This window comes from Aedes albopictus, chromosome 2 (genome assembly GCF_035046485.1).
Source record: "Aedes albopictus strain Foshan chromosome 2, AalbF5, whole genome shotgun sequence".
In the NCBI taxonomy this organism is placed as follows: Eukaryota; Metazoa; Arthropoda; class Insecta; order Diptera; family Culicidae; genus Aedes; species Aedes albopictus.
The window spans coordinates 395,367,183-395,391,570 of NC_085137.1; the positions used below are offsets into that span (position 1 = coordinate 395,367,183).

Below are 24,388 nucleotides of genomic sequence, written 5' to 3' on the forward strand. Positions count from 1 at the left end.
GTATGAATTTTTTTAATATGGTCATCTTTATGGATTAAATTTTTGATGAAAAAAGCAATTATAAGTAAATTTTTCTTCCGTATCATTCAGAGAGCAATATTCTACTACTCTGGACAAATTTTTAGCCGAATCCGTGATGTTATTGCAGCACAGGACTTAAATGAACATTTTTTTCATAATTTCTATGAAAATAAGGCAACTCACTATATTAAGCCGGAGACTGCTTGATGCATTATTAATGACCAACTATTAAGCTTTACCTTTAGTAGAATAGTATAAGATTCCAATACATTGAAAACTTCATGAAAATGTGCATATTAAGTATGTGGAAAGTTATGTCGAATTTTGAGAAATGGGTTTTTATTGATGTTTTACGAAAACCGCTTCAGTTACACAATAAAGAACTTTTTGCTTAATGTTATATTTTTCCTACATTTGAGAATAGCTATAGAAAGTTATGCAAAAAACTGATAATGATTTTATTGAAAAATAAAAAAGATATCGCACAAGCAAGTTGTCCGTTTTATAAATTGAACAGTCCTTATCTACAAAACGCTGATTAGACCGGTCGTTCTCTATGGGCACGAAACATGGACCCTACGTGCAGAGGACCAACGCGCCCTTGGAGTTTTCGAACGGAAGGTGTTGCGTACCATCTACGGCGGAGTGCAGATGGAAGACGGGACTTGGAGAAGGCGAATGAACCACGAGCTGCATCAACTGCTAAGAGAACCAACCATCGTCCATACCGCGAAAATCGGGAGGCTACGGTGGGCAGGTTACGTCATCAGGATGTCGGATAGCAACCCGACTAAAATGGTTCTCGATAGTCATCCGACCGGTACAAGAAGACATGGAGCGCAGCGAGCTAGGTGGGTCGACCAAATGGAGGACGATCTGCGGATCCTACGCAGAGTGCGGAACTGGAGACAAACAGCCATGGACCGAGTGGAATGGAGGAGGCTACTATGTACAGCAGAGGCCACCCCGGCCTTAGCCTGATCGGTAAGCTAAGGTTAACCCGGATAAAAACTAACCATAGGGTATTTAGTGAAAACCATTCCTGCACCATACAGTGTACCAGCTAGCTACAATAATGTATATTGTAATGAAATAGTTCGCTAAAAGCTTTGCACATTGTAGCTACTATACATTCACATTCGATTTTTATGTGAAAATATATTATACTGTTTTTCTTACGTTTGAACCATTCACTTTTCCGAAACATTATTTTTCCATTCATTTTATATTATTCTGTTTTAGATTTTTTCTGTGCTTTGTTTTATTGATGTTTGTGACTTTTTTGATGCAAAGGAAAGGAAAGAAAACAATGTATGAGTTGAAACATCAATTTACAGTCAATAAAATGTTTAAATAAGTAGTAAACCAGATGTCTTAAGAACTGGAGATCCAAGAAATATGGCGGGCTAGGTATGTAGAGTGCGATGAGAGGAATACGATTGACGAACTTTATCTTTGACGGTGAGCCATCTTTAAAATATAATATGGACTAGACTGAACACTGAAAGAACTTCTAATATAGGTTCGTCTGTGGGTTCGCTTTTTAAACTAACTTATACTTGAATCGAACTTGACAGTTTTCTCATGAGTTGTTATGTATTTCCCCGTGTATTTCAAACTTTAGTCAAACTGGAGCCTCAATATTGCAATAACGGTTAAGCACGCTGTAATGATACTTATGTACCTCGTCACCCACTTCATGCAACTACATTAGTGGTCTAATAATACTTAGTGCGCTCGGCATAGTTCCATCATGCCGCTCAAAGTGTTGCCACAAATAATGCTTAGTTTGCAAAACCCGGTTATCTGGTTGGTGAGGCATGGGAGCCTAAGCTTCAACTGTTAATCTAATCAGAGACTACTCAGACTTAGACGTGGGCGATCCAATATATGAAGGGTTATCCAAAACGGTCTGGAGAATTCCCAAAGCGCATTCTTATAATGCTAATAAGCCTAAGATGCCATTAACAGAAGGAAAATGACAAGATAATATAACATTATATGATTTATGTAATGTAAAACAATACAACCAAAAGAGAACCATTCCAAAACCATTTAATTAAATGTATAATCAGTAGTGAAATTACAATTAAAAACAATATATTTACGGTACATTTTATTGTTTGAAACCATACGTGTACCATACAATGTACGGTATATTCAAACCCACGTATCAGTATTTATAACAATTCATTTACAATATAATGCATGGTTTTGCAAAAATATATATATGGAGAAAAATATTTTTTATATTGTTACGATACTTAACAACCCGTATAGTATATTGTAAAAATCTTATTTACAATTTACTATATGCTGTCTACATTACATTTTATTGTTTTTGTATTTTTATTTTTACAGTGGTGTCTATTGTAAAAATATGGTTCTAAATAGTACTGTTACAATACAACCAGGGATGGGAACACTCACTTTCAAAGAGTTACACTCACTTGCTATTTTCTCAGTTCAGAAGCCTGCAATCAAGAAACGATGTATGGACGACTTTTGCCTTGTGGTTTTGTCTAAAACTTTGCCGAATAGAGTAGGGGTCGCACACGCATGCCAAAGTCGTGACAGAGTTGTAAAAGCGACTCTCCACGAGGTGAATGTAATTTACATTCACCTCGTGGAGAGTTGCTATCGCAGCTCCCTCACGACTTCGGTATGCGTGTGCGACCCCTACTCTATTCGGCAAAGTTTTAGACAAAACCACAATGCATAAGTCGTCCATGCATCATTTCTTGATTGCACGCTTCTGTGCTGAGAAAATAGCAAGAGAGTGTAACTCTTTGCAAGTGAGTGTTCCCATCCTTGAATACAACGTTCGGTTTTTCTACTGTATTTTTTATTCGGGAAGTGTTACCTATGTTTCTCTGTGGGCGCTATCCCTTATTGCTAATGAAGTATTCGCCAATGATCCTAGTGGATATCAAGGCAAGCAGAGAGATCACCCGAAGATGAACACAGTTCATTACGTTACTTTTGGACAGAAGCAGTTACATGCACATTATTATTTAACCCAGTCTTTTAGCTATAGATCCAACCCAATGTTGTTGTTTTTGCTTCACTAAAAATGTAAAATAGTGAGGCTGAATGCTGTTTTTCATCTTATTCTATTAAACAGCATTCTGTATTTTCTTTCAGTGGGGTAGTGCATTGCGTGATAGACTAAAGAATTTCGGAAATTCAACAAATAACAGCTTGATGAGTATTGTTTGGTTATGCTTTATTTTAAATTTTCATGTATCTTTTTATCATAATTGCCACAAATAGGCATGTCATCATGAAATTCAAACATCAATACAAACAGGCATGGATATTTCAACTTTCCATTAGCCATTGTATCCACTACAAATATTACCATTATTATGAGAAAAATGGTCACTTAAAATTACTAAGTTGATAAGTTAGAGTCAATTTTTCAAAGCATTGCCATCCTGGTCTCTGCAATCTCGTCTAAATCTTTATCATTTGAACATTGGAATCATGTGAAAATATGTTTTCCTTGCAAGATACCTACCTCAAAATTACCAACGTCGGCCGCCACCACCGAAACCTCCTCGGTTTCCTGCATAGCCTCCTCCATAACTTCCTCGGCCTCCTCCGTAACTGCCACGGTTTCCACCGTATCCTCCCCCAAATCCTCCACGATTACCCCCAAATCCACCGCGATTGCCACCAAATCCGCCACCTCCACCACCATTATCCGACCGTGGGAACTTATTCGCGTTGGAGCGAGCCTGATCCAGCGGACTCAACCCAGTTTCCCGTTTGATTCCCTCATCTCCGGCATTGAAAGCGCACAGATCTTTGACCACATCGATCAGATTCTGGTAGCGTTCTTCCAAGGCATTCGCCTCTTCGGTATTCTCGGAAACCCTGATCAGGAGATCCTGCAGCACTGGGCGTAATGTGACAATCAGCGCCGCCTGATGCGGGTCCATTTCGTAGTTCATCCAATTATCGATACGGACCATGTTGTCCACCCACTCGACCTTCTTGCTTCCGAACAGCAGGATGTGGATCGGCGCCACCATCGACATCTGCTTGCAGGAAACGGCCCGGGTACGGATCTTCTCGCCGAACACAAACATCGGATAGGGGAACGTCACCTGCAGATTGCTGCAGTTCACGGACGTCTTGTGGATCAGGGCGGCCTTCGATTCCGTGGTCAGCACCTTGCGCTTCTCCTTGTGGATGCACACATTCGGATACAGGCCCACGCACAGCAGCGACAGAGCCATATCCAGCCGGGGATCGTCATCGTTTTGGTCGAAACCCATCTCGACCATGGTCTCCTCGGGGAAGCCGGCCTGCGAGAGCAGCTCCAACAGTTGGCGCTTGGCTTCCGACATCACACGGAGCGTGGACAGCTGCAGGCCCTTCCATTCGCAGAATTGGATTTCCGCTTCCTCGCCGCGGCGACGCTTCTCGCCCCACATCTGTGAAAACGGAAAATGAATGAAATATTAAAAAGGCGAAGGAAATTGTGAAATATTTTTACATGCTGCATTCTGAACAAAGCTCAGTATTCTTAGTCCTGCTCTAATTTAGTATTTAATCCTAAAAACCTACCCTGTAAGCGGTCAGCATGGCAACGTAGTCCGAGTTCCTCTTTCCGCTGAGTGCCTTCTGGTGGGTCATCAAACGCCGCTGTCCAACGTCCAGCTGGAAAATTTCCGAGAACGTTCCCGAAAAGGCAGCCATTGTCGAGACCGGGTCGCACACCCCGAACAGTGTACTCAGGATCATCATCTTGCCCAACCTCGGTTCAATCGGTAGACGAGCCAGGATGCGTCCGAACGGTGTTAGCTCTTCTTTCATATCCAGACACTTCATCTCCTTGAGCATGACTTCGGCTTCGATGACGGCATCCAGCGGTGGCGGCTCGATGGCCTTGGACAAGAACTGGCCAATCGAACCCAGGCGCAGGAGTTTGATGCTCAGGGCAAGCTCGTGCAACGGAGTACGGAACATTTCCGGTGTCATGTGCTCGTCCAGTTTCTCAAAGCGAGCGCGAGAGCAAAGCGTGAAGCACTTTCCGGGACGGACACGACCGGCGCGACCCTTTCCTGAGAAAAATAAAAAACAAAATTAATATGAAATATGTACAACTGTTGGCAAAACTCGAAACTTACTTTGTTCCAAATTTGTCCTGGCGGCCCAAACTGTGGCATAGCTGGTCATGTTGTTATGCGACGTGAACAGCTTCATCCTGGCCTTGCACACATCGATCACGTACACCACATCATCGATGGTGATCGACGTTTCGGCAATGTTCGTAGCCAAGATAACTTTTCGCACATTTCCGAAATGGTCAAATACCTTCCGCTGATCCTCGCGGGGCAGCTGCGAATGCAGCGGCAAAATGATAGCCTTCGATCCGCTGAATTGCGGTTTGCTCTGGAGGTACTTCATCAGAGCGAAAATCAAATTCCAGCCGGGCAAGAAAACCAGCACAGCTCCGGGAACGTTCTGCGCATCGATGAAGTTCAGCAATGTCTCGATCAACTCGAACGACACTTCCGATTCCGAAAGACGAGCCATGGCGTTTTTCGTCGAGACAGAGTACTTGTGCTCATCAATAACCGTGTTCAGATTGGAAGTGTCCGCTTCACCGGTAATCTTGACCGTGGCATCCTCGCCACCTTCCTCGTCATCATCCTTTCCACCATTTCCGCCACGCTTGCGCTTCCTATTGTCCATGGGTGGAACAAAGTTCACCAGTTGGATACAATCTTCCAGGAAGTACTGGTCCACGGGGAAAGTCCGTCCCACGACCTCGATGCAAGGACAATTTCCAAAATAGTCAGAGAACAGCGTAGTATCGATGGTAGCAGACATAAGGATAACGCGCAGATCCGGATAAGTGTGCAACATGTCACGAAGGACCACAAGGATGAAGTCGCTGTTGACGTCCCGTTCGTGAATCTCGTCCACGATAACGTGCGACACTCCGCGCAATCCAGCTTCCAGCTTCCTCAGCAGCACCCCAATCGTACAGAACATAATGGAACCGTACGGCCTCGGCAGAACCGACTCGAATCGCACAGAGTAACCAACGGCCTCGCCCAAATTCTCGCATCGTTCATTTGCAATTCGCTCGGCCACGCTCACGGCACTGATCCTTCTCGGCTGCGTCACGGCCACGTTGCAGTACGCTCCCTGGCCGGAGTTGATGTAATCCTCCAAGATGAATTGCGCAATCTGCGTCGTCTTGCCGCAGCCGGTATTACCCCGGATCAACACCACCGGATGTTCGTTGATCGCTTCCATAATCGCGTTCCGCATGTTGGCAATGGGAAGTTCGGTACGAGCCCTCATACGCTCCTGCAGCTCCTTATCCTGCTGAGCCCGTTCCCGAGCGCCGTTCATCAAATCTTCGCTAAGCTGATCCAGTGTGGCCGTAGCCAGATAGCCCTCATCGATGTTGCACGCTGTCCAGGGGTTCCAGTTCGGAATCGGTGGGGACCACGGAATAACCGAAGCCTGTTGGTTCAGGTTTACCGATTGCGGTTTGTAGTGCACATCGTCCGAGGGGTGCAACAAACTGATTGGCTCGCTGGGATCACCCTTTTGTTCGATGTTCACCGGTTGGATCTCCACGTCCTGCAGACACCGCTCGATGCGTTGCTCCAGCTGTTGCGAAATGCGAACCGGGAAGGGCTTCAACTGCTCCTGGTTCCTGTTGGGAAACACGGAAGAATTAAGTAAAAGGGAAAAAATCACCCGACAAGGGCACTTACTTTGCAGTTTTCAAGTTGCCACCATAGGCCTCGATAACGCCCAAATGGTACATCTGGCGAACCAACGACAGGGCGCAGGACTTGCTGGCCGATTGCTTGTTTGAACCGGATTCACGACCAGTGATATTACGGCGCAACTGCTTGACAAAGAAGGTCATTTCGGCCATGAAGCTCCTGCAAAGGTGATGAGAGGATGGAAAAGGTTACCTACTGTACCGTATAAAGGCAAATTGAAGAAAGCACGAATCAATTTAGAAATTAACTGTTTAACTTTAATATGTTTTCTTTTCCTATTACCTAAATGGTGCGCATTCGACGAGTGGAGTGACCAGCTCGACTGGCATATCGATCTCGAATCTCCATTTCGTTTACACGTACACGGCAAGTCACTTCATTCGAGTCGTCACGTCATTCCACTCGTAGAATAAACATAGCCTTCACAGCTGTGGCTATATGCTCCTACACATGACATAGTCGTTTTGCCCTCTACAGCAATTATTGTGACAGAAAAACAGTTTCCTTTTAGTTAATGTAATATCTGTTGTTATCACTGCAGCAGAAACAGTCCAAGGGCCCAGCGCGTATGGAACTCATCTAGCGGTCTTCAACACTTCTGGTTCGACTTCCGACCTGGCAACAAAAAATTAACGTTTACAACATTCATGTGTGGGGGCAATAGTACCGTCGGTAACGAAACGGTACTAAAAATAGATTTTTGTTTTGGTTTTTCATGTTCCACGTATTAAGTAAGTGCAAATGCAAATGTACAACACATGCATTTATATTACTTTAGCAATGGCTGCATTATATGGCACTAATTTGATTTTAGTGGGGCCCTTTTCGACTTTAATATTGCTTCAATGAGGTGTTTAAAGTAACGCAATTTTAAATATCACTATATGACAAAATTGATGCACTTATATACGGCTTCGTGGTTACTTGGGAGGATCTATGACATTTCGTCGAATGACATTTGGTCGAATGACGTTTGGTCGAATGACATTTGGTCGAAAGTACATTTGGTCGAACGGACGTTTGGTCGAAAGGACATTTGGTCGAAACCCATATTATGGAGTAGGAAACATATGACATTTAGTCGAACGGAAAATTCGTCGAATAGACATCTGGTCAAAAGGCACTAATTGATTAAAAGACACTAGACCACTCGATGACAAAAACCCCTAGGTACGAGTTATGTGCTTAGCAGGTAGTGCAGTCCGTGCACTGTGTATTTCCGACTTCAGCTTGAGGAGGTACGTTCCGAATACTCAATAGGGAGGTGCGTACCCAAGGTGGTAGCCGCTTGAGCGCCATGTAGGCAGAGCAGCCCCGGTACGGAAGCTTGCTTTAAACCGTCACATACCAGAAAAAGCAAAACTAGAGAAAACTGAATGATTTAACGGCAATAGACCAGGCAACGATTTAAGGATAACGATTGAAAAATCAAATCTTAGAACGTGAGAACTTTAATTCAACCCACACGTCTTGCGCACCTGGCTCGTGAACTGCAGAATACCGACGTTAATGAGGCTACGCAGACGTTCGCAGATTAGCGGAAAAACTTTCGTTGAACCTGTCATTGGAAAACTTTCATTTCGTTGCCAACAATATTGCTCTGCGGCTTGTAGCATTCGCTGCTAGAGCAATGCAAATCAGCAGTACCTATTTACTTCGTAGGTGAGAATGTCCGAAAACACACCTAGCGATACCCGAGTGATGATACTTGCTTGCAGATTGATACTACCATAAGAGAATAACATGAAAAAAGTGACGCATTTAAACGCGTTCAAGTTTAAACTCGGTACGCTGCGATCAGAAATATTTGAAAATTCTTCGATTGGAAGTTGGAAAGCATGATACCCTGGTATCCTCAAAACTAAAATAGTTATATAAATATCCGCCATTTTTTCAAAGATTTGATTTTTGGGATTCGATTCAGAAATTTATCTTTTATTGGGAGCATATCCGAGTGAACCGGTCTGATTACCGTGGTTTTCGGAAAATCCGGATTTTCAGGAACATGTTCGGCATGTCAGCTACAATAACCATCAAAGATCATAAACCAATAGTCTTGTCCAATCAGTCATGTCATCAGAGTCCATTGGTGGGCTCTTCCAGAAAAAAAATCTCAAAAAGTCATGGCTATCAATAACACTTTGTTACACCTCAACCCCTCTCAACACCACAATGTATATCTATATTTACAGATTTTCTGAAACTCCGGGTGACCGGACCAGTTTATTCGCATAACATATCGATAGAGTAAGCACATGTGAGTTCGCAATAAGCTCTGACACGCAAGTTGAATTACTACTGCGTTTCAAACAAAACATTGGAAGCATTTATATTATTTTCGACTCGTGTTCAGTTCAAGTGCAATACTATATGAAAGAACAGCCTATGTTTAAAGAAGGAAAAATATCAGATGAAAAATCTGCAGCTTCAACATATGAACATAGTAAAATCAGGAAACTTGAACAAAACCCCAGAAGGTAAAACCACTGATGAATAAAATCTGCAGTTGGTACATGACGCAATGAAATTAGTCAACTTGAAAGACCGGCCTATGTTTGAAAGAAGGAAAAATATCTAAAAAAGAAATCAGCTAATGAAGAACAGCTTGTGTTCAAAAGGAAAAATTTCTTCTGAAACATTCAGCCGTTGGTACAGCGTACAGGAAAACGATGTTGGGGTCATGACCCAAACAGGCACGCTGAACGTGCATTACGGCATTGTGGTGCGAAAAACCTAACATCCTGTTAATAAACGTGAAAGAATAGCCTATGTTTCAAAGAAGGAAAAATACATGAAAAAAAGACAGCAGCTATGACATTAAAACATAGTACAAATACGAAACTTGAAAGAATAGCCTATGCTCAAAAGAAGAAAAAATCATCGATAAAAAAATCACAACCATAATGTCCACTGTCAGCCCAAATAGCAAACTTGAAAGAACAGCATATGTTGAAAAGAAAGAGAAACCTTTGATGGAAAAGCCAGTATGTGCTACACAAAAACGCAATGAAATGATGAAACTTGAAAGAAGAGCCAATATTAAAGATAAGGAGAAATCTTCGATGGAAAATCAACTACTGCACCAATGCCAACGAAAACTACATTGCAAAACAAGTAACCATAATAATAAGTAATCACCCTTGCATGAAATATCTGCTGTTCAATGTTTGATATTATTAACATGACTAAATTGCTATACGACTTAACGTCCATTCGACCAAACATACTTTCAACCAAATAAGTTTAGTAACAAATAAATTCAGATACCGAAATCTATATTTTTTTCACTTGAATCTCTTTTCATCGGTTAGCGCCTTTCGACCAGATGTCCATTCGACGAATTGTCCATTCGACTAAATGTCATATCCAGCTTTTTACGCTATGATGAGGGGTGATTCATTTTTGACAGGTGCTGCCGACAGCCCTTGCAGCATCACAGCAACCGAAAATTTCAGTTCACTGCTCCCGAATTGTCAAAAATTTTCACCATCCATGTTACCATTGTTACCATCAGCAAATAATCAGTTGACCCCAAGGAACCTTTGTTATGGACACAATCAACCCATCACCAAACCGGTAGAATTAGGAACTTTACCTGCATCAATTCCGTAGGGGTCGGTCACGGATCGAGCATGGTTTGGAGGACACAGTTCTGTGAACTCCGCAAACTCAGATTCCAGGCTATACATTCGTATTAGATTTCTGACACTCAGATTTTCGTTACGATCTTGATTGGATTACTGGCAAGGTCCTTCTTAGATTCCTGATGCAATCGTTGATGGATACCGTCCAGCACAACCTGTTAGACCTAGTACAACCCAACTAGGATGATTCTCCCTTAAGTCTGGTTTTGAATTATTTTGTTCATGGTTTTTGGTTGGTGTTTAGAGTTTTACTCACTAATATAACTAACTTATTCCTTCCTGTACATTCGCTACTCATGTGGGCGGATTCAGGTGCATAATGTCTTCAAAGCAAAGATCTTTTCTTCCATGTTTCCTTCCTTTGAAAAAAAAAAAATGTACGCCGGAATTTAGCTCTTGGTTGGCTATCAGCTTCGAATTCCCAGCTCTGTATAATTCAGAGATTTGGTTTGTCATATTGGGGTGCTGCTATCGTGCGCCTCAAGCTACTCAAATGAGCTTTTCACTGTAATTTTGAAAGGGAATTAAACTTTGTTCGATATTAGTAAGGATATTAAATTCTCAACATTCCAACATCCTATAAGCTAGTTTTGTTGTGAAGGTAACAATGGTAACAATAGGGGAAAATTTTTGACAATTTGAGAGCAGTGAACTGAAATTTTCGGATACTATGATGCTGCAAGGGCAGTCGGCAGCACCTGTCAAAAATGAATCACCCCTCATCACAGCGTAAAAAGCTGGATGCTTCTTCTTCCAAAAAATAGGTTTCGACCAAATGTCCTTTCGACCAAACGTACTTTCGACCAAATGTCATTCGACCAAACGTCATTCGACCAAATGTCATTCGACCAAATGTCCTAAAGCCACTTGGGAAGCTTCTTGTCCAGAGTCAGTCCCAGATATTCAACTTCCTCCTTCCAGGAAACTGTCGATCCGTTGACGGTTATTTCTGCGGTGGGAAGGTATCTCAGTGAACGTCTTCGGGTTAAGAATATCGCCTGAGTTTTCGAAGCATTTGTTTTGATACGCCATTTTTGCTGGAATGAATTGATGTAACTGGTTCTGAGCATGTTAAAGTTTACAGGTGACGATTTGGGGGTCGTCATCAGTTGCCAAAAACGCAGTATCATCTGCGTAAAATGCGTAGGTGACACCGTCGACCATGAGTTTGATGCTCTTTTCCTTGTGTTTTGTAGTATTTGTGTTTCAATGTACTGCTAATTATCATTTAATTTCAGCAGGATTCAGGTAAATGTATCGTACGATATAAATAATATTTTAAAAATATGTAACTGTGGCGAGCGTATCACTATTATGTAGCTTATTTGACGTACGATGTTAATATTATGTTATATTTCAGATTATCAACCAAATGCCAACAAGATGACGAGGATAAATTGGGCAGACAACTGTTTCGAAGCAGTCTAACAATGGTGTGCCTGAACGTTAACCAAGCGTATCCTTTGTAGTTTACCCTTCCACTAACAACACCCAAATTCCCGTGACACCTAGGCCTGAGAGATCGTAGAGTTGTCTACATTTTTCATAGGTGTCCAAAACTAACCATCCTTTCCCATTCCTCAGCAGTCGCAAGGACGTGGCCAGGACAGTGCTCGACCATTGGAGGATTACGTCAGTCTTGTCTAAGAGTCAGAGATTAGTCCCAAATCTTTGTGCTTTGGTTCGGACGGGAAGGAGGCAACCCTCATAACAGCGGTCTAGGACTGTACCACCTACGAATTTGTGCGACTCGCTTAATGCTAATGCTAATGCTAATGCTTCACAATGTATATCAGCAGTAAGTCTTTTGGAGTTTAAAAATAATTGCTTCCTGCAAGACAGAATCATTGGGGTGGAAGCTCAGGTAAAATATTATCTCCTGGGCGCCCATTAAAAACACCACCCCCGGCGAAGACTGGCGCTTGAGCCTAGCTATTTAGCACTGTAGTTGGAGGAAATACCAATGCAGAACCCGTAGCATCCGGGAAGGTAAGCCCAGCTCCCTGGGTTAGTGGGTTGGTGTCAGGCCCTGCGAGCCAGCCGTAAAAAAGACTAGCACCGGAAAATCAACAAGAGAAGAATGCGAACCGATACCAATGGCGACGACCACAGCGACGAAAAGGGACTTGCGATTGGAAGCTCGGTACGTGGAACTGCCGATCTCTCAACTTCATCGGGAGCACCCGCATACTCGCCGATATACTGAAGGACCGCGGGTTCGGAAGCGTAGCGCTGCAGGAGGTGTGTTGGACAGGATCTATGGTGCGAACGTTTAGAGGTAATCATACCATCTACCAGAGTTGCGGCAACACACGTGAGCTGAGAACAGCTTTTATAGTGATGGGCGACATGCAGAGGCGCGTGATCGATTGGTGGCCGATCGACGAAAGAATGTGAAGGTTGAGGATCAAGGGCCGATTCTTCAACATTAGCATAATAAACGTGTACAGCCCTCACTCCGGAAGCACTGATGATGACAAAGACGCATTTTACGCGCAGCTCGAACGCGAGTACGACCGCTGCCCAAACCATGACGTCAAAATCATCATAGGGGATCTAAACCCTCAGGTACGCCAGGAGGAGGAATTCAGACCGACGATTGGAAAGTTCAGCGCCCACCAGCTGACGAACGAAAATGGCCTACGCCTCATCGATTTCGCCGCCATTCGTAGCACCTTCTTCCAGCACAGCCTCTCGTATCGTTACACCTGGAGATCACCACAACAAACGGAATCGCAAATCGACCACGTTCTGATTGATGGACGGCACTTCTCCGACAATATCGACGTCAGGACCTATCGTGGCGCTAATATCGACTCCGATCACTACCTGGTGATGGTTAAACTGCGCCCAAAACTCTCCGTTATTAACAATGTACATTACCGGCGGCCGCCCCGGTACGATCTAGAGCGACTGAAGCAACCGGATGTCGCCACCGCATACGCGCAGAATCTCGAGGCAGCGCACAGTGGGACGATTCTGAAAAAAGACGATCAAAACCTCTAAGAGCCATTAGATGACATTTTAGCATGTAGGTGCCTTTGGAAGATATGTTCAGAAAAATCTTCTCTATTTTTGTGCATATTCACTGTATGGTAAAACTGTAAGGTGAACCCGAACAAATAAATATTTTTTCAAAATTTTCTTTTAGAGGGTAGATGTCTTTAGCAAAGTTGTAGAACATGTAATTTCAAGTAACTTTGCTGAAGACACCATGTAGCTTGGACTTCATTTTTGGGGAGAAAATATGAAAGTTTTAAAACACAACCTCAAAATCAGTTTTTTGAACTTTTCCATGATTATATCGTAAAATGTTAACGTGATATGTTCTACAAGTTTGTAGGTACTACTATAATACACTGTCTTGCCGAAGACACCAACCCTGTAAAATTGATAATTGTTCCACTGAACCAATTTTTTTGATAATTTTTCACTATTTTCACTACTGAATATTTTTTGAATAGGCACTTTTTGGCAGCCGTGCATTCAAAATTTCAATGCTTTATTATGTCCAGAATAGACCAAAAGTGACTTAACAATCGGGTCTGATAAGGCACTTTGATTTCTGATGCTATTTGAATAGTCATTTTTCAAAGAAAATATTCGTAAATTTCATACAAATCATTCAATACACACTGAAAACTCACGAAAACTTTTCGACATTATTACTAGTTAATCCAAATAGTATTCTTGTTGAAATAGTCTACATTTCTTACACTGTGGATGACTTTACATTCAATACCCGACAAAAATATCACTTATTAATTTTTTAAATGAATTTTTAACACCCATTAAAAACCGTGTTTTTCATCTATTTTTTTTATTGCAATTCTCTTTGTTTATGTTAAAATACATGCATTAATCAATCAACTATAATAATGATAACATTTTTTTCGTTTGCTATGTTAACCAGGGTTGGTAACCATCTGTTTCGTCACCGACCAACGACGAAAAATTAAGAATGTTCGTCAGCAAATAAAACTCCGTCACTTGCACCATTATCAGCGACCGACAAAGAAACCACGACGAGGATGAACCGAAAACAAAACAGGGAGCGATAGTTTTCGTCATTCTCTTTTGTCTCCTTTTGCTACGACGAAAAACGAACATGTTTTCGTCACATGATATCCGATTGCAGACGAAAGGCGAACCAGTTAAGCTTTTATTGACGATTTAGCCTCAGGCTATCGGAGCTGTTGAATTAGCTCTGATGGTATGCTTGTTGCGTTGCCAATCTGAAGGTTTTTGGTTCGGTTCCGAATGAAGGCGGGTTTCATTTTTGCATTTTTTTTTTCTTGTCAGCCATTCCCGTGAGGCTGATTGTTCGTTCGCCTGCTCTGTTCGGTGCAAGCCACTCAACGAAAATGCCAATAAAGAGGAACGGCAATAATGTTTCGTCGCGACCAGCAAACTGACTGACGGTGTTTGAAGAAAAATATTCAAGAGCTGCTGACTCAATGACGCAAACTTTTTATTTCCCGTTGTCGTCAGTGATTATGCTTCAGCTCCGATGACTATTAACAACTCTGATGTTAACATTACAATTTCGGTTAAAAAAAAAGAAAGGCGAAAATATAATGAACGCCTCTAAAAGTTGTGTGTTAAAAATTAAAAATAAGGGAGCATCCATAAATTACGTCACGCAAAAATTGCAAATTTTCAACCCCCCCTCCCCCCTAAGTCACACTTTTTGTATGAGACCTCGGAAATTTTTGTATGGGTTGTCACAATTTGCAGAACCCCCCCTCCCCCCTGAAAGCGTGACGTAATTTATGGACGTTCCCTAAAATAAAACGAGTGAAACATTGTTAACTCAGATTGAAATAACCTGTATCTATTAGAGATATTCTAGGTTGTAAATCTTTCGTCATGATGAAAATTCTTTATATTCTATTGAAATTGGTTATGCTGTTTGATACTCTTTAAAATTTATTTTTTCCAGTTTTCAAGAACTGCCTCCGTTTATAGGGCGATTCTTGTCCCTAATGTTCAAAATTCCTTCGTCGTAGACATGTTACCTTGGTTCATACCTCGACAAATCCGCATCAAGATCACGGCTCGATTATGGATACTTTTCCAGAGGAGCCATTAGTTTTAAATTTATATTATAACGATTTTTTTTTTTGAAAAGATAAAGAGGTTTTGTGCCTTTTTGGGAATAATTTCGTAGTTGAGGAAATCACTGAAAGGGGCTTTTCCATCATTAAAAATTTTTAGTAAAAAATAAAAACACTAACAATTGAAATAGCCTGCATTTATTTAACTTGTGTTTCTTATTCAGAATTACTACTCGGATAAACTAAAAATAATATCGAAAAGTTGTATGAGATTTGGGAATATTTTCTTTGAAAATGACTATTAAAATATGTACCATCAAATATCAAAGTGCCTTATCAGACCCGATTGTTAAGTCACTTTTGGTCTATTCTGGACAAAATGAAGCATTGAAATTTTGACAGCACGGCTGTCAAAAAGTGCCTATTCAAAAAATATTCAATAGTGAAAATAGTGAAAATTTTTCAAAAAACTTGGTTTACTGGAGCAATTATCAATTTTACAGGGTTGGTGTCTTCGGCAAGATAGTGTATTTTAGTAGTGCCTACAAACTTGTAGAACATATCACGTTAAAATTTTACGATATAATCATGGAAAAATTCAAAAAACTGATTTTGAGGTTGTGTTTTAAAACTTTCATATTTTCTCCCCAAAAATGAAGTCCAAGCTATATGATGTCTTCAGCAAAGTTACTTGAAATTACATGTTCTACAACTTTGCTGAAGGCATCTACCTTCTAAAAAAATATTTTGAAAAAATAATTTTTTGCTCGGGTTCACCTTACAGTTTTACCATACAGTGAATATGCACAAAAATAGAGAAGATTTCTCTGAACATATCTTCCAAAGACACCTATATGCTAAAATGTCATCTAATGGCTCTTAGAGGTTTTGATCGTCTTTTTTCATAATGGTCCCACTGTGCAGCGTTGCCGGACGAGGGTGTGCTCGATGTGGCCCCTCTAGAGGACTGCTGGAGTACAGTCAAAGCAGCCATCAACAACGCAGCCGAGAGCACTATCGGGTACGTAGAACGGAGTCGACGAAACGATTGGTTCGACGAGGAGTGCAGAGCGGTTCTGGGGGAGAAGGATGCAGCACGGGCGGTAATGCTGCAGCATTGAACCCGACAGAATGTGGAGCGATACAGACAGAAGCGGAAGCAGCAGACCCGTCTCTTCCGGGAGAAAAAGCGCCGCCTGGAAGAAGCGGAGTGCGAGGAAATGGAACTGCTATGCCGTTCACAAGAAACACGTAAGTTCTACCAGAAGCTCAACACATCCCGCAAAGGCTACGTGCCGCAAGCCGAAATCTGCAGGGATAAGGACGGGAGCCTCCTGACGGACAAACGTGAGGCAGGGCTGGTAGCGATCAAGCATGCCAAAAAAAGTTATTTTAGTGACCACGAGATAGAAAAAAGTGACCAAAAAGTGACTTTTGATTATGAAAAAAGTGACTAAAAAGTGAGTTCGGAAAATGTAATCCAGAATTCTTTTATAGTAAAACATTTATTTGATCTTTGTACCGACTTTTCGAACCCTCTAAGCAGAATACCCTCTTCGAATGAGTGTAATCAGTTTCGTACCTTTTAATTCCGCTCTATTTTGCTTATCCTTTGACAGATACGCGTATTTCGACTACCACTTGTAATCTTCCTCAGTGTCAGTTATCCACATATCTACAGTGGATAACTGACACTGTATCTGTCAAGGGATAAGCAAAATAGGGCGGAATTAAAAGGTACGAAACTGATTACACTCTACAGAGTGTTTTTGGAGGAATCTGTCAAAAGACTCAAGAAGAAATTTCTAGCGAAGAAAACATGAAAAAAAACTACTAAAAAAATTCATGGACACTTGAAGAACCCTGAATGAAACGGGAATAATTTCTAAGTTTTGAAATACTGTACCTGATGCAAACTTTTTTTTAGTAGTCTGGAAAATCCTAGAGATCCTAGAAAGAAACTTTAGATAATTATTCTCCACGGAAATATTCATGGACAGTGCCTTAAGGAAATACTGAAGAAATGCCAAGAGGAGCACATGGGGAGATGTTTGTAAAAAAGAAAAAGTTATACTTCTAAAAAAACCCTACAGCAATAAAAAGGTTTTTAAATTTTTAAAAAAGTATAGATTTTTTGATTTTATACGAAAGAGCACCTTTTTTTGAGCTTTTTTTTCTCAGAATTTTAGAACTTAATGTTAATACCTAAAATCAATTTCAAAGAGATTTTTTTAAATCACCTTTTGACAGCTGGGCAACTGTTTGACAGCTCCGCCCAGTACAAACTGCGACGAGGGGTGATTCGACAAATCGCTCCCATACAAATTTTATTATTATCTTTATTAACGAGATTTTCAGCCCAGGGCCCCCATACAAACTTCAAATTGATTTTTAACCCTCTAATACCCAATCCCGCTTTTAGACGGGGTGGCTGATATTTAGGACTGTTTTGTATATCTCAAAATGGTTTTTGGTGTATTATAAAACGTATTTACATTTTTTGAAAATCATTGAAAAATTGATGTTTTAGTCACCTTTTAGAAGTCATTGTTTATTTTGTATTGAATCGCTACAATTAACATATTTTAAATTTTTCCCAAATCATTCTATCCTTGTTTAATAGTTTAAGTGAATCGAATACACTCTAAAATTATTTTCCTTAAAATAACACGGAAAATAAAATTCTATGTGAAAAAAATTTAAAATAATAATATTTCAACAATAATCATAAAATCTCAAAATGTTTTCATCTCAAAAAACCCGTTCCCCAAATTGGCTTCCAGGAAAAATATAAAAGTGTGGGGATGTTCAAAAATAAAAATTAGAAAAATCAAAAACTGAAATTCACGAAATCGAGAATTAAAAAGAATCATCTTCCAAAACATGTTTAAATCGATTTTAGATGACGAAAAATGATACTTAGATCAAAATCAAAAATTTGGGTATTAGAGGGTTTAATAGGTTCCCGGCTACCAAAATTCATGAAAATTTGGATTTCGGCTCAGTTTGGCATGCAGATTCAGAATATGGAATCATCTCAACACCATTAAAGAAGCCAATTGGAGAACACTCTAGGAAAATTCCTGAAGGACAATGTTACGATTTTTCAAAGATTTTCTTGCTGGTATAAAATTCATTTAGGATTTTTTGTATGATATCTCCAGGAATATCTCCAATTATTTATCATGAATTTCTTCAAAGATTCCCCAGGGGTTCTCACCAAAGTTTACACTATTCAGGGTGGCCACTAAATATCAGTTTTGAAATTCCCGTCTTTTTCCCGAATTTTCCGGTACGATTTCTGAAATTTTCCCGGTTTTTAAAATGCACATTTTTTAGTAGCTAACGCCCAATTTTCGTATCATATGGATGATAAGTACCATGTAAAAATGCACTTGCAATCCTGTAAATACTATGTACTAGATATTTATAGTTTAAATATTATTCTTGACGTAATGCATCTATGGAAAAATGGAAGTAACTACCAATGATGACATAAAAGGCGTATGCTACACAATTACTTACAACATATTTTCATTCAGCTCCAAATAGTGCATTATTCAAGCTTTCCCCCACTCATTATTTTACTTTTTTTTCTTGTACTTAAAAAAACAAATGTAGAAGTGGTAGCTAACTATGACAGATCTATAATAGGTAAGATGTGCATATAAAATCAGCAAAGGCCGCACTCGATTATCCGGGACATGGAGGATAATCTAACCATTTTTTTTTTAATATTATTCATTAGCGTAGGTGCCCTAACGCAACTTCATTAGTGTCGTTTCCGGGGATTCCTCCAGGATGTCCAACTGAGTATTCCCCCAAAAACTTACATCTGGAGATTCTTTCAAAGTTTTGTAAGAGATTTCATCTTTCGATTACTCCAAAAATACTATCTTGGATTTCTTCAGTAACATCTGTTAGCGATTCCACCTTGTATATCTTTTGTGGATTCCTCTAGATTCCTTAACCGTCCATAACTAGCGCGGTTGGCCACCACCGCCAGCACCACGCTAATACTGAACACAAAAAGCGAGGTTTTTTCATCGTGTTGTACAAAACACAACAGCGCGATCGCTCGAGGGTTAATGGATTTATTCTGGAAGAGGTTCCTTTAGGGAATTTAAGATTTTAGTCAGTCTGTTGGCAATTAGTGAATAGAACTTTCGGTCTGGGATCATGAATTCGATCTAGGGATTTCTCCTGGAACTCCTGAAGGACTCTCAAAAGAATCTCCCACATGTCTAGAAGGTTTCTCAAGGAACTCTTGGAAGAGTTCTCGATTACAAAACTCCCGCAGTAGTTTGATTTTCAGGATTCTGGAGTATTTCCAGAAATAGCTATCGTAAAGTTTTTGTAAGGAATTTTGGGAGATCATCCAGAAGGAACTCCTGGGTGATATGCAGAGGGAGCTTCTGAAGGATGCCCAAGAGCAACTTCTGGAGCAACTCCAAAAGCAATTTTCATAAGCGACTCCTGGAGGTTTCTTTGAATAAACTCCTGGAGGGTTCCCAAGAAGAACTCTTGAAGGAAACGCAGTAAGAAACACTGGAGAAATTCCAAAAGCAAATATAAAATAATGATAAAATTCAGCAAAACCTCTTGAAAGTTTTCAAAATCAAAGTTTCAGTAGGCACTCCTGCAGAAAACGTGCAAAGAACTCGTGGAGATGGATGAGTAATAGAATGATATCCTGGAGAAATATCAGAAGAAACTCTGTAAAGAATCCCAGAAAGAACTCCCGATTGATTTCTAAAAACAGGAAGAAAAGGATTTCAAAAATTAATCTGGGAAGAATTCCCGTAGGAAATTTTGGAGATTGGAGCAACTCCTGTTACAATTGCGGAAGGAAAATCTTGATGAATCTTAAAAGAAACTCTTGAATAAATTGCAATAGGTTGTCTTGATTAAAACCCAGTTTAGTGGTTATGATTTTCACACAGGTTAATTCAAAAATAAACTTTTGAAAAAATCTCAGATGTAAGAAACTCTTTCCTCGAAAAAATCTCGTCGAATTCCAAGAGATAATCATGCGGTAGAAAAACCTAGAGGAATTCTAGAAGAAACTTCTTGAAGAATCCCAAGTTCTGTTTTAAGGAAATTCCAAGTGATTGCACAGGCGAATTCCTTGGGATTTCGTAGAAGTATCCCAGGAGTATTTTGGTTTGGCTTTGATTTTGCAGATTTTCGATGAGATGTAAACATTCAAATATGCACATCAAGTTATTGCGACATTTGCACCCATTTAGACTCGGCCGAAATTCATTATCATCACAGTCGAATTTCGCACACGACTTCGCAGAGGATGTCCGACGTGGTCGGACGCTGACCGAAGAAAGAGGAAGAGTCACGGCTTGCTATGATCTCGTCAGCAGTTGTCACTCGATAGCGTAGGCGTAACCTCGGATGGTTAATGTGCGTGCGTTATCAATAATTGCCTGTTGACATATTAGTTCTGTTCAACGACGTAGGTTGAACTTGCTCGAAGTTGCTGCATCCCACTCTTACCCGTTTGATGACAAATGGGTAAGAGCAAGATGCATCATTTTCGAGCAAGTTCAACCTGCGTCGTTGAACAGGACCATTGAGGGATAAGACTCTTAATACACTGATAGATGCTCATTGTCAGATATAAACCACACACTGTTCAACATTATGCTAGGTGAAACAATTTGGAGCTCTGGCGTGCAGAGGAATGGCACCATCATCACCCGGTCACACATGCTTCAAAGTAAACAATTGCTGATAGAGTGAGAGGCAGGTCTCGTGGGTAGTTATCATGGCGACTTCGTCGACGCTCCATCAACAATTGATCAATTCTTCAACGTACTACCTGTTACATAAAACTCAATGGCGACTGAAACCCCACAAACTACAGTGACTCCACAATTTATGAATCGGCAAAAATGGCTACAGTTTATGGATCACTTATTTGATCAACATGGTGATTCAGAAATAGTGTACAAAATTAAGGTGATTCATCGGTGTGGGGTCACTGCACTACCTGTTCATCGACTTTAAACCTGTGGAGCCGGAGAGATCATTTTGACCTCGGTGATGAAACCGAGCATAAGAAACAAACGTGTTCAAAGCCAGCCAGGTTGCGGCAGCGAAGACCAAAAAATCCGGCTCCAAGGAGTTCAGGAAGTATACAGCAGTGTCGACTAGTCATATCTATTCAAAATAATGCAGGCCAAACATGTCTAAAGGTCCTATCTGCAGAAGAGAGGCTCTCTTTGATTTCCCTCTCTTTTGTTAATATCTCAGCTGTTTATTTGTATGTATTATGATTGTCTCCTTGCATTGAACGATGGTCAAAACAATCGTCTTTTGATTTGTACTGCAAAAATAGTTGAAAAGTGTACCATTACATTGCAAAAATTGAAAGAGAAAGTGGACAAAGAGAGCCTCTCAAATGCAGATAGGACCTATTGAAATGTTTGGCCTGAATGGACGAGAATGTTTTCCCTGGAAAATAAATCAGACTAATCAAAGCAACAATACGTAAAACTGCGTATGAACCTTCCAGTTCATTCATATTTCCATTGAGTTGTCCAAAAAAGTCTCACGAAACCTACTGCAAGCCTATCCATTTACGTGAGTACAAAAGATGTTTACAAAGTTCTTAAAGATAGATTAACACGGGAAATCTGAACACAAACCACTACCACAGAGGAATTTGGATTGGACAATGGGAATTGAGACAAGGCGATTTTCCTGTTTATCGTTCAACCACGAAGGTGCATCGTCAGTGGCAATCGTTCCAAACTGGGTCATTACTGTTTTCCTTCTTCAAGGATGTAATAGGCAATCTCCCTGTCCAATCCAGTCAAATAATTACCCGAACCACAACGCACACAGCGGCATCTTTACTCTAGGTAAATTATCATGACAAGAATAACAACATTTGATTTCATTTGTTTAAGTACTTACCTCATATATCATTCAACTCCAACTCGAGTCCCAATGTACATCTCACGAGTGCAACTTCCGAAGGATAACCATCCATTCCGATTGTCCAATCCGCAGTTTGGTCCACCATCTTCGTCGTTCATTGAAGAAGGAATCCAAGAAATAAAGAACAAAGATCATTTCAAATGTTTGCCATAAGCGGGGGGTCACAACATGTGCACATTGCTGTTGCCCAACGACATCGATACAGGAATATCCTACGCAAGCAAGAATATTCCTCACGATACCGGGCAGGAGGGGGATTTTGTGTTCTTTCTGGCAAACATTTGACACGATCTTTGTTCCGCCTTTGGCGTCGTCGTCGGGGGCTCGCTTCTTTCGGACGTTGCACTCGTGAGATTGTTACCAATTGTAAGTGTTTGCCAAATTTTACGAGTTCTTATCGAGAACAGTAAAATTTGAGATACAGATAGATTGGGGGATTTCCAAATGGCATGGTAGCTGATTGGCATAAGACCTTCAGAACTTGATGTTAACACTGATTGATCATATGGCAAAACGACTAAATGTCGTTTGAAATAACCCTCACAGAAGTAAGAACAGAATAAACTGAACAGACTACCACCATTTCCCTCCATTTCAAAGATTACGAAATCAAGGGAAATGAAAACATACAGAAAGTTCCAAACAAAGAGAGATATCCTTAAATATTACCTGGCATGATCCGGACCAACGGCCGTGTACTTGTACTCCGGATTCATCTTGTTCATCTGCAGCCACTGGTTCAGCTTGGCCTTGGCGTTCTCGATGGTCCAGTTGCCGTGGATTCCGGCGTTGACATCGAGCGACTCGGCCGATTCCATGATGGCTTGCTCCTCGGCCAGTTCCTCCTTGGACGGAGTGTACGTGTTGTCACGTACAAACGGCCGGTAGGCCTGGCCAAGGTCCGAGGGACCCAACCCACTCTGGAACACCCTGGCCGGATTGATGTTCATCAGCGATGGTGGTCCTCCTCCGGATGAAGGAGCACCGTTTCCAGCACCACCATCGCCAGCACCGCCGCCGAAGCCGCTGTCCGAATCCGAGGGGACATCCGATGCGGCAACTTTGCCCGTGCGAACCAGATAGTTGACAAAGTCCCGGGAAGCGTTACGTTCGGCGTCCTTCTTGTTGGTGGAATTACCGGCACCGACGTAGGCCTCCGATTGAACGCGCACCTCACACAGGAAGCGCTGCCGGCTTTTGGGACCTGAAATTTTGATTTATTGAATAAGAATCAGATTGAGATTCAGGTTGAAAAAAAAGCTCCTGTGTATTCTTTAATTTTGATACCATTGAACCGAATCAAAAACTGGTTACCCTATTTGTACCTTAAGCACGTCTATCAGCCCCGACTTGACGGTGAAACTTTGGGTCATTACTTGCTTCGAATTACTCCAGATTATTCTTATACATATCTACAACTAGCTTTATTTCCGCACTTACCAGTCGGTCGCACCTCGAACGAAGGCGACATGTTATTTTTCTGGCACCATTCATGGAAGAACGATTTTATATCTTTGGTCGCCGCCATTACGCCTGTCGTGCGCTCCGGTGAAAATCGATAGGGGGAACACTTTTTCAAACAACGATTTTTCCTCACAAACAACACCTTTCACTGGATGCAAACTGGCGGAAACTGCTTTTCACTAACTACGCTTAAACTTTAGCGTAAATTCAAATCGATTAGCACACGATTTACACCGGAAAATTGCGATAAAAATGCGAAAAACGCCACTTTTGCACTTGCACTGCTAGCTGATTCAGGCAAAGAGCGAAGATGCGGTCATGCTTGATACTGAACTAGATAAGTTTTGACAGCGCTCCGCTCAGCTCAACGCGTGTTCGATGTGAACGCACGGTTACCTGGCCGTTGTTTACACGCGTACATAACTGTAAATACACTACCTACGGGTGTGTAGTGGTGATGCCGCCCCCGACGCTTGAATGAAAT

The 24,388-nt window shown here is 41.1% G+C and overlaps 1 protein-coding gene across 2 annotated transcripts; it reads right to left on the minus strand.

Annotated features, from left to right (window-relative positions):
- Positions 1–3,230: 3,230 nt before the first annotated feature.
- Positions 3,231–24,232, minus strand: LOC109413491 (dosage compensation regulator). 2 transcript variants are annotated; one of them, XM_019687174.3, is made up of 6 exons: positions 23,881–24,232; positions 23,110–23,644; positions 6,768–6,941; positions 5,160–6,706; positions 4,597–5,093; positions 3,231–4,463 (listed from the first exon to the last, which is right to left on the minus strand). In XM_019687174.3, exons 1-6 carry the CDS (start codon positions 23,966–23,968, stop codon positions 3,549–3,551), a joined length of 3,756 nt encoding a protein of 1,251 aa, XP_019542719.3. In that variant the 5' UTR covers positions 23,969–24,232; the 3' UTR covers positions 3,231–3,548. The 2 variants fall into 2 exon arrangements, with proteins under 2 accessions (XP_019542719.3, XP_062709217.1); XM_062853233.1 differs by lacking the exons at positions 23,110–23,644; positions 23,881–24,232 and adding an exon at positions 22,417–22,525.
- Between the last annotated feature and the right edge of the window lie 156 nt (positions 24,233–24,388).

Bases quoted from the DNA above. Each gene is read 5' to 3' on its own strand.
- LOC109413491 (XM_019687174.3), bottom strand. From the start codon at position 23,968: ATGGCGGCGACCAAAGATATAAAATCGTTCTTCCATGAATGGTGCCAG. The intron at 23,645-23,880 runs GTAAGTGCGGAA...TCAAAATTTCAG, and splicing joins GTTCGAGGTGCGACCGACTG to GTCCCAAAAGCCGGCAGCGC. The intron at 4,464-4,596 runs GTAGGTTTTTAG...CCGTTTTCACAG, and splicing joins CCATGCTGACCGCTTACAGG to ATGTGGGGCGAGAAGCGTCG.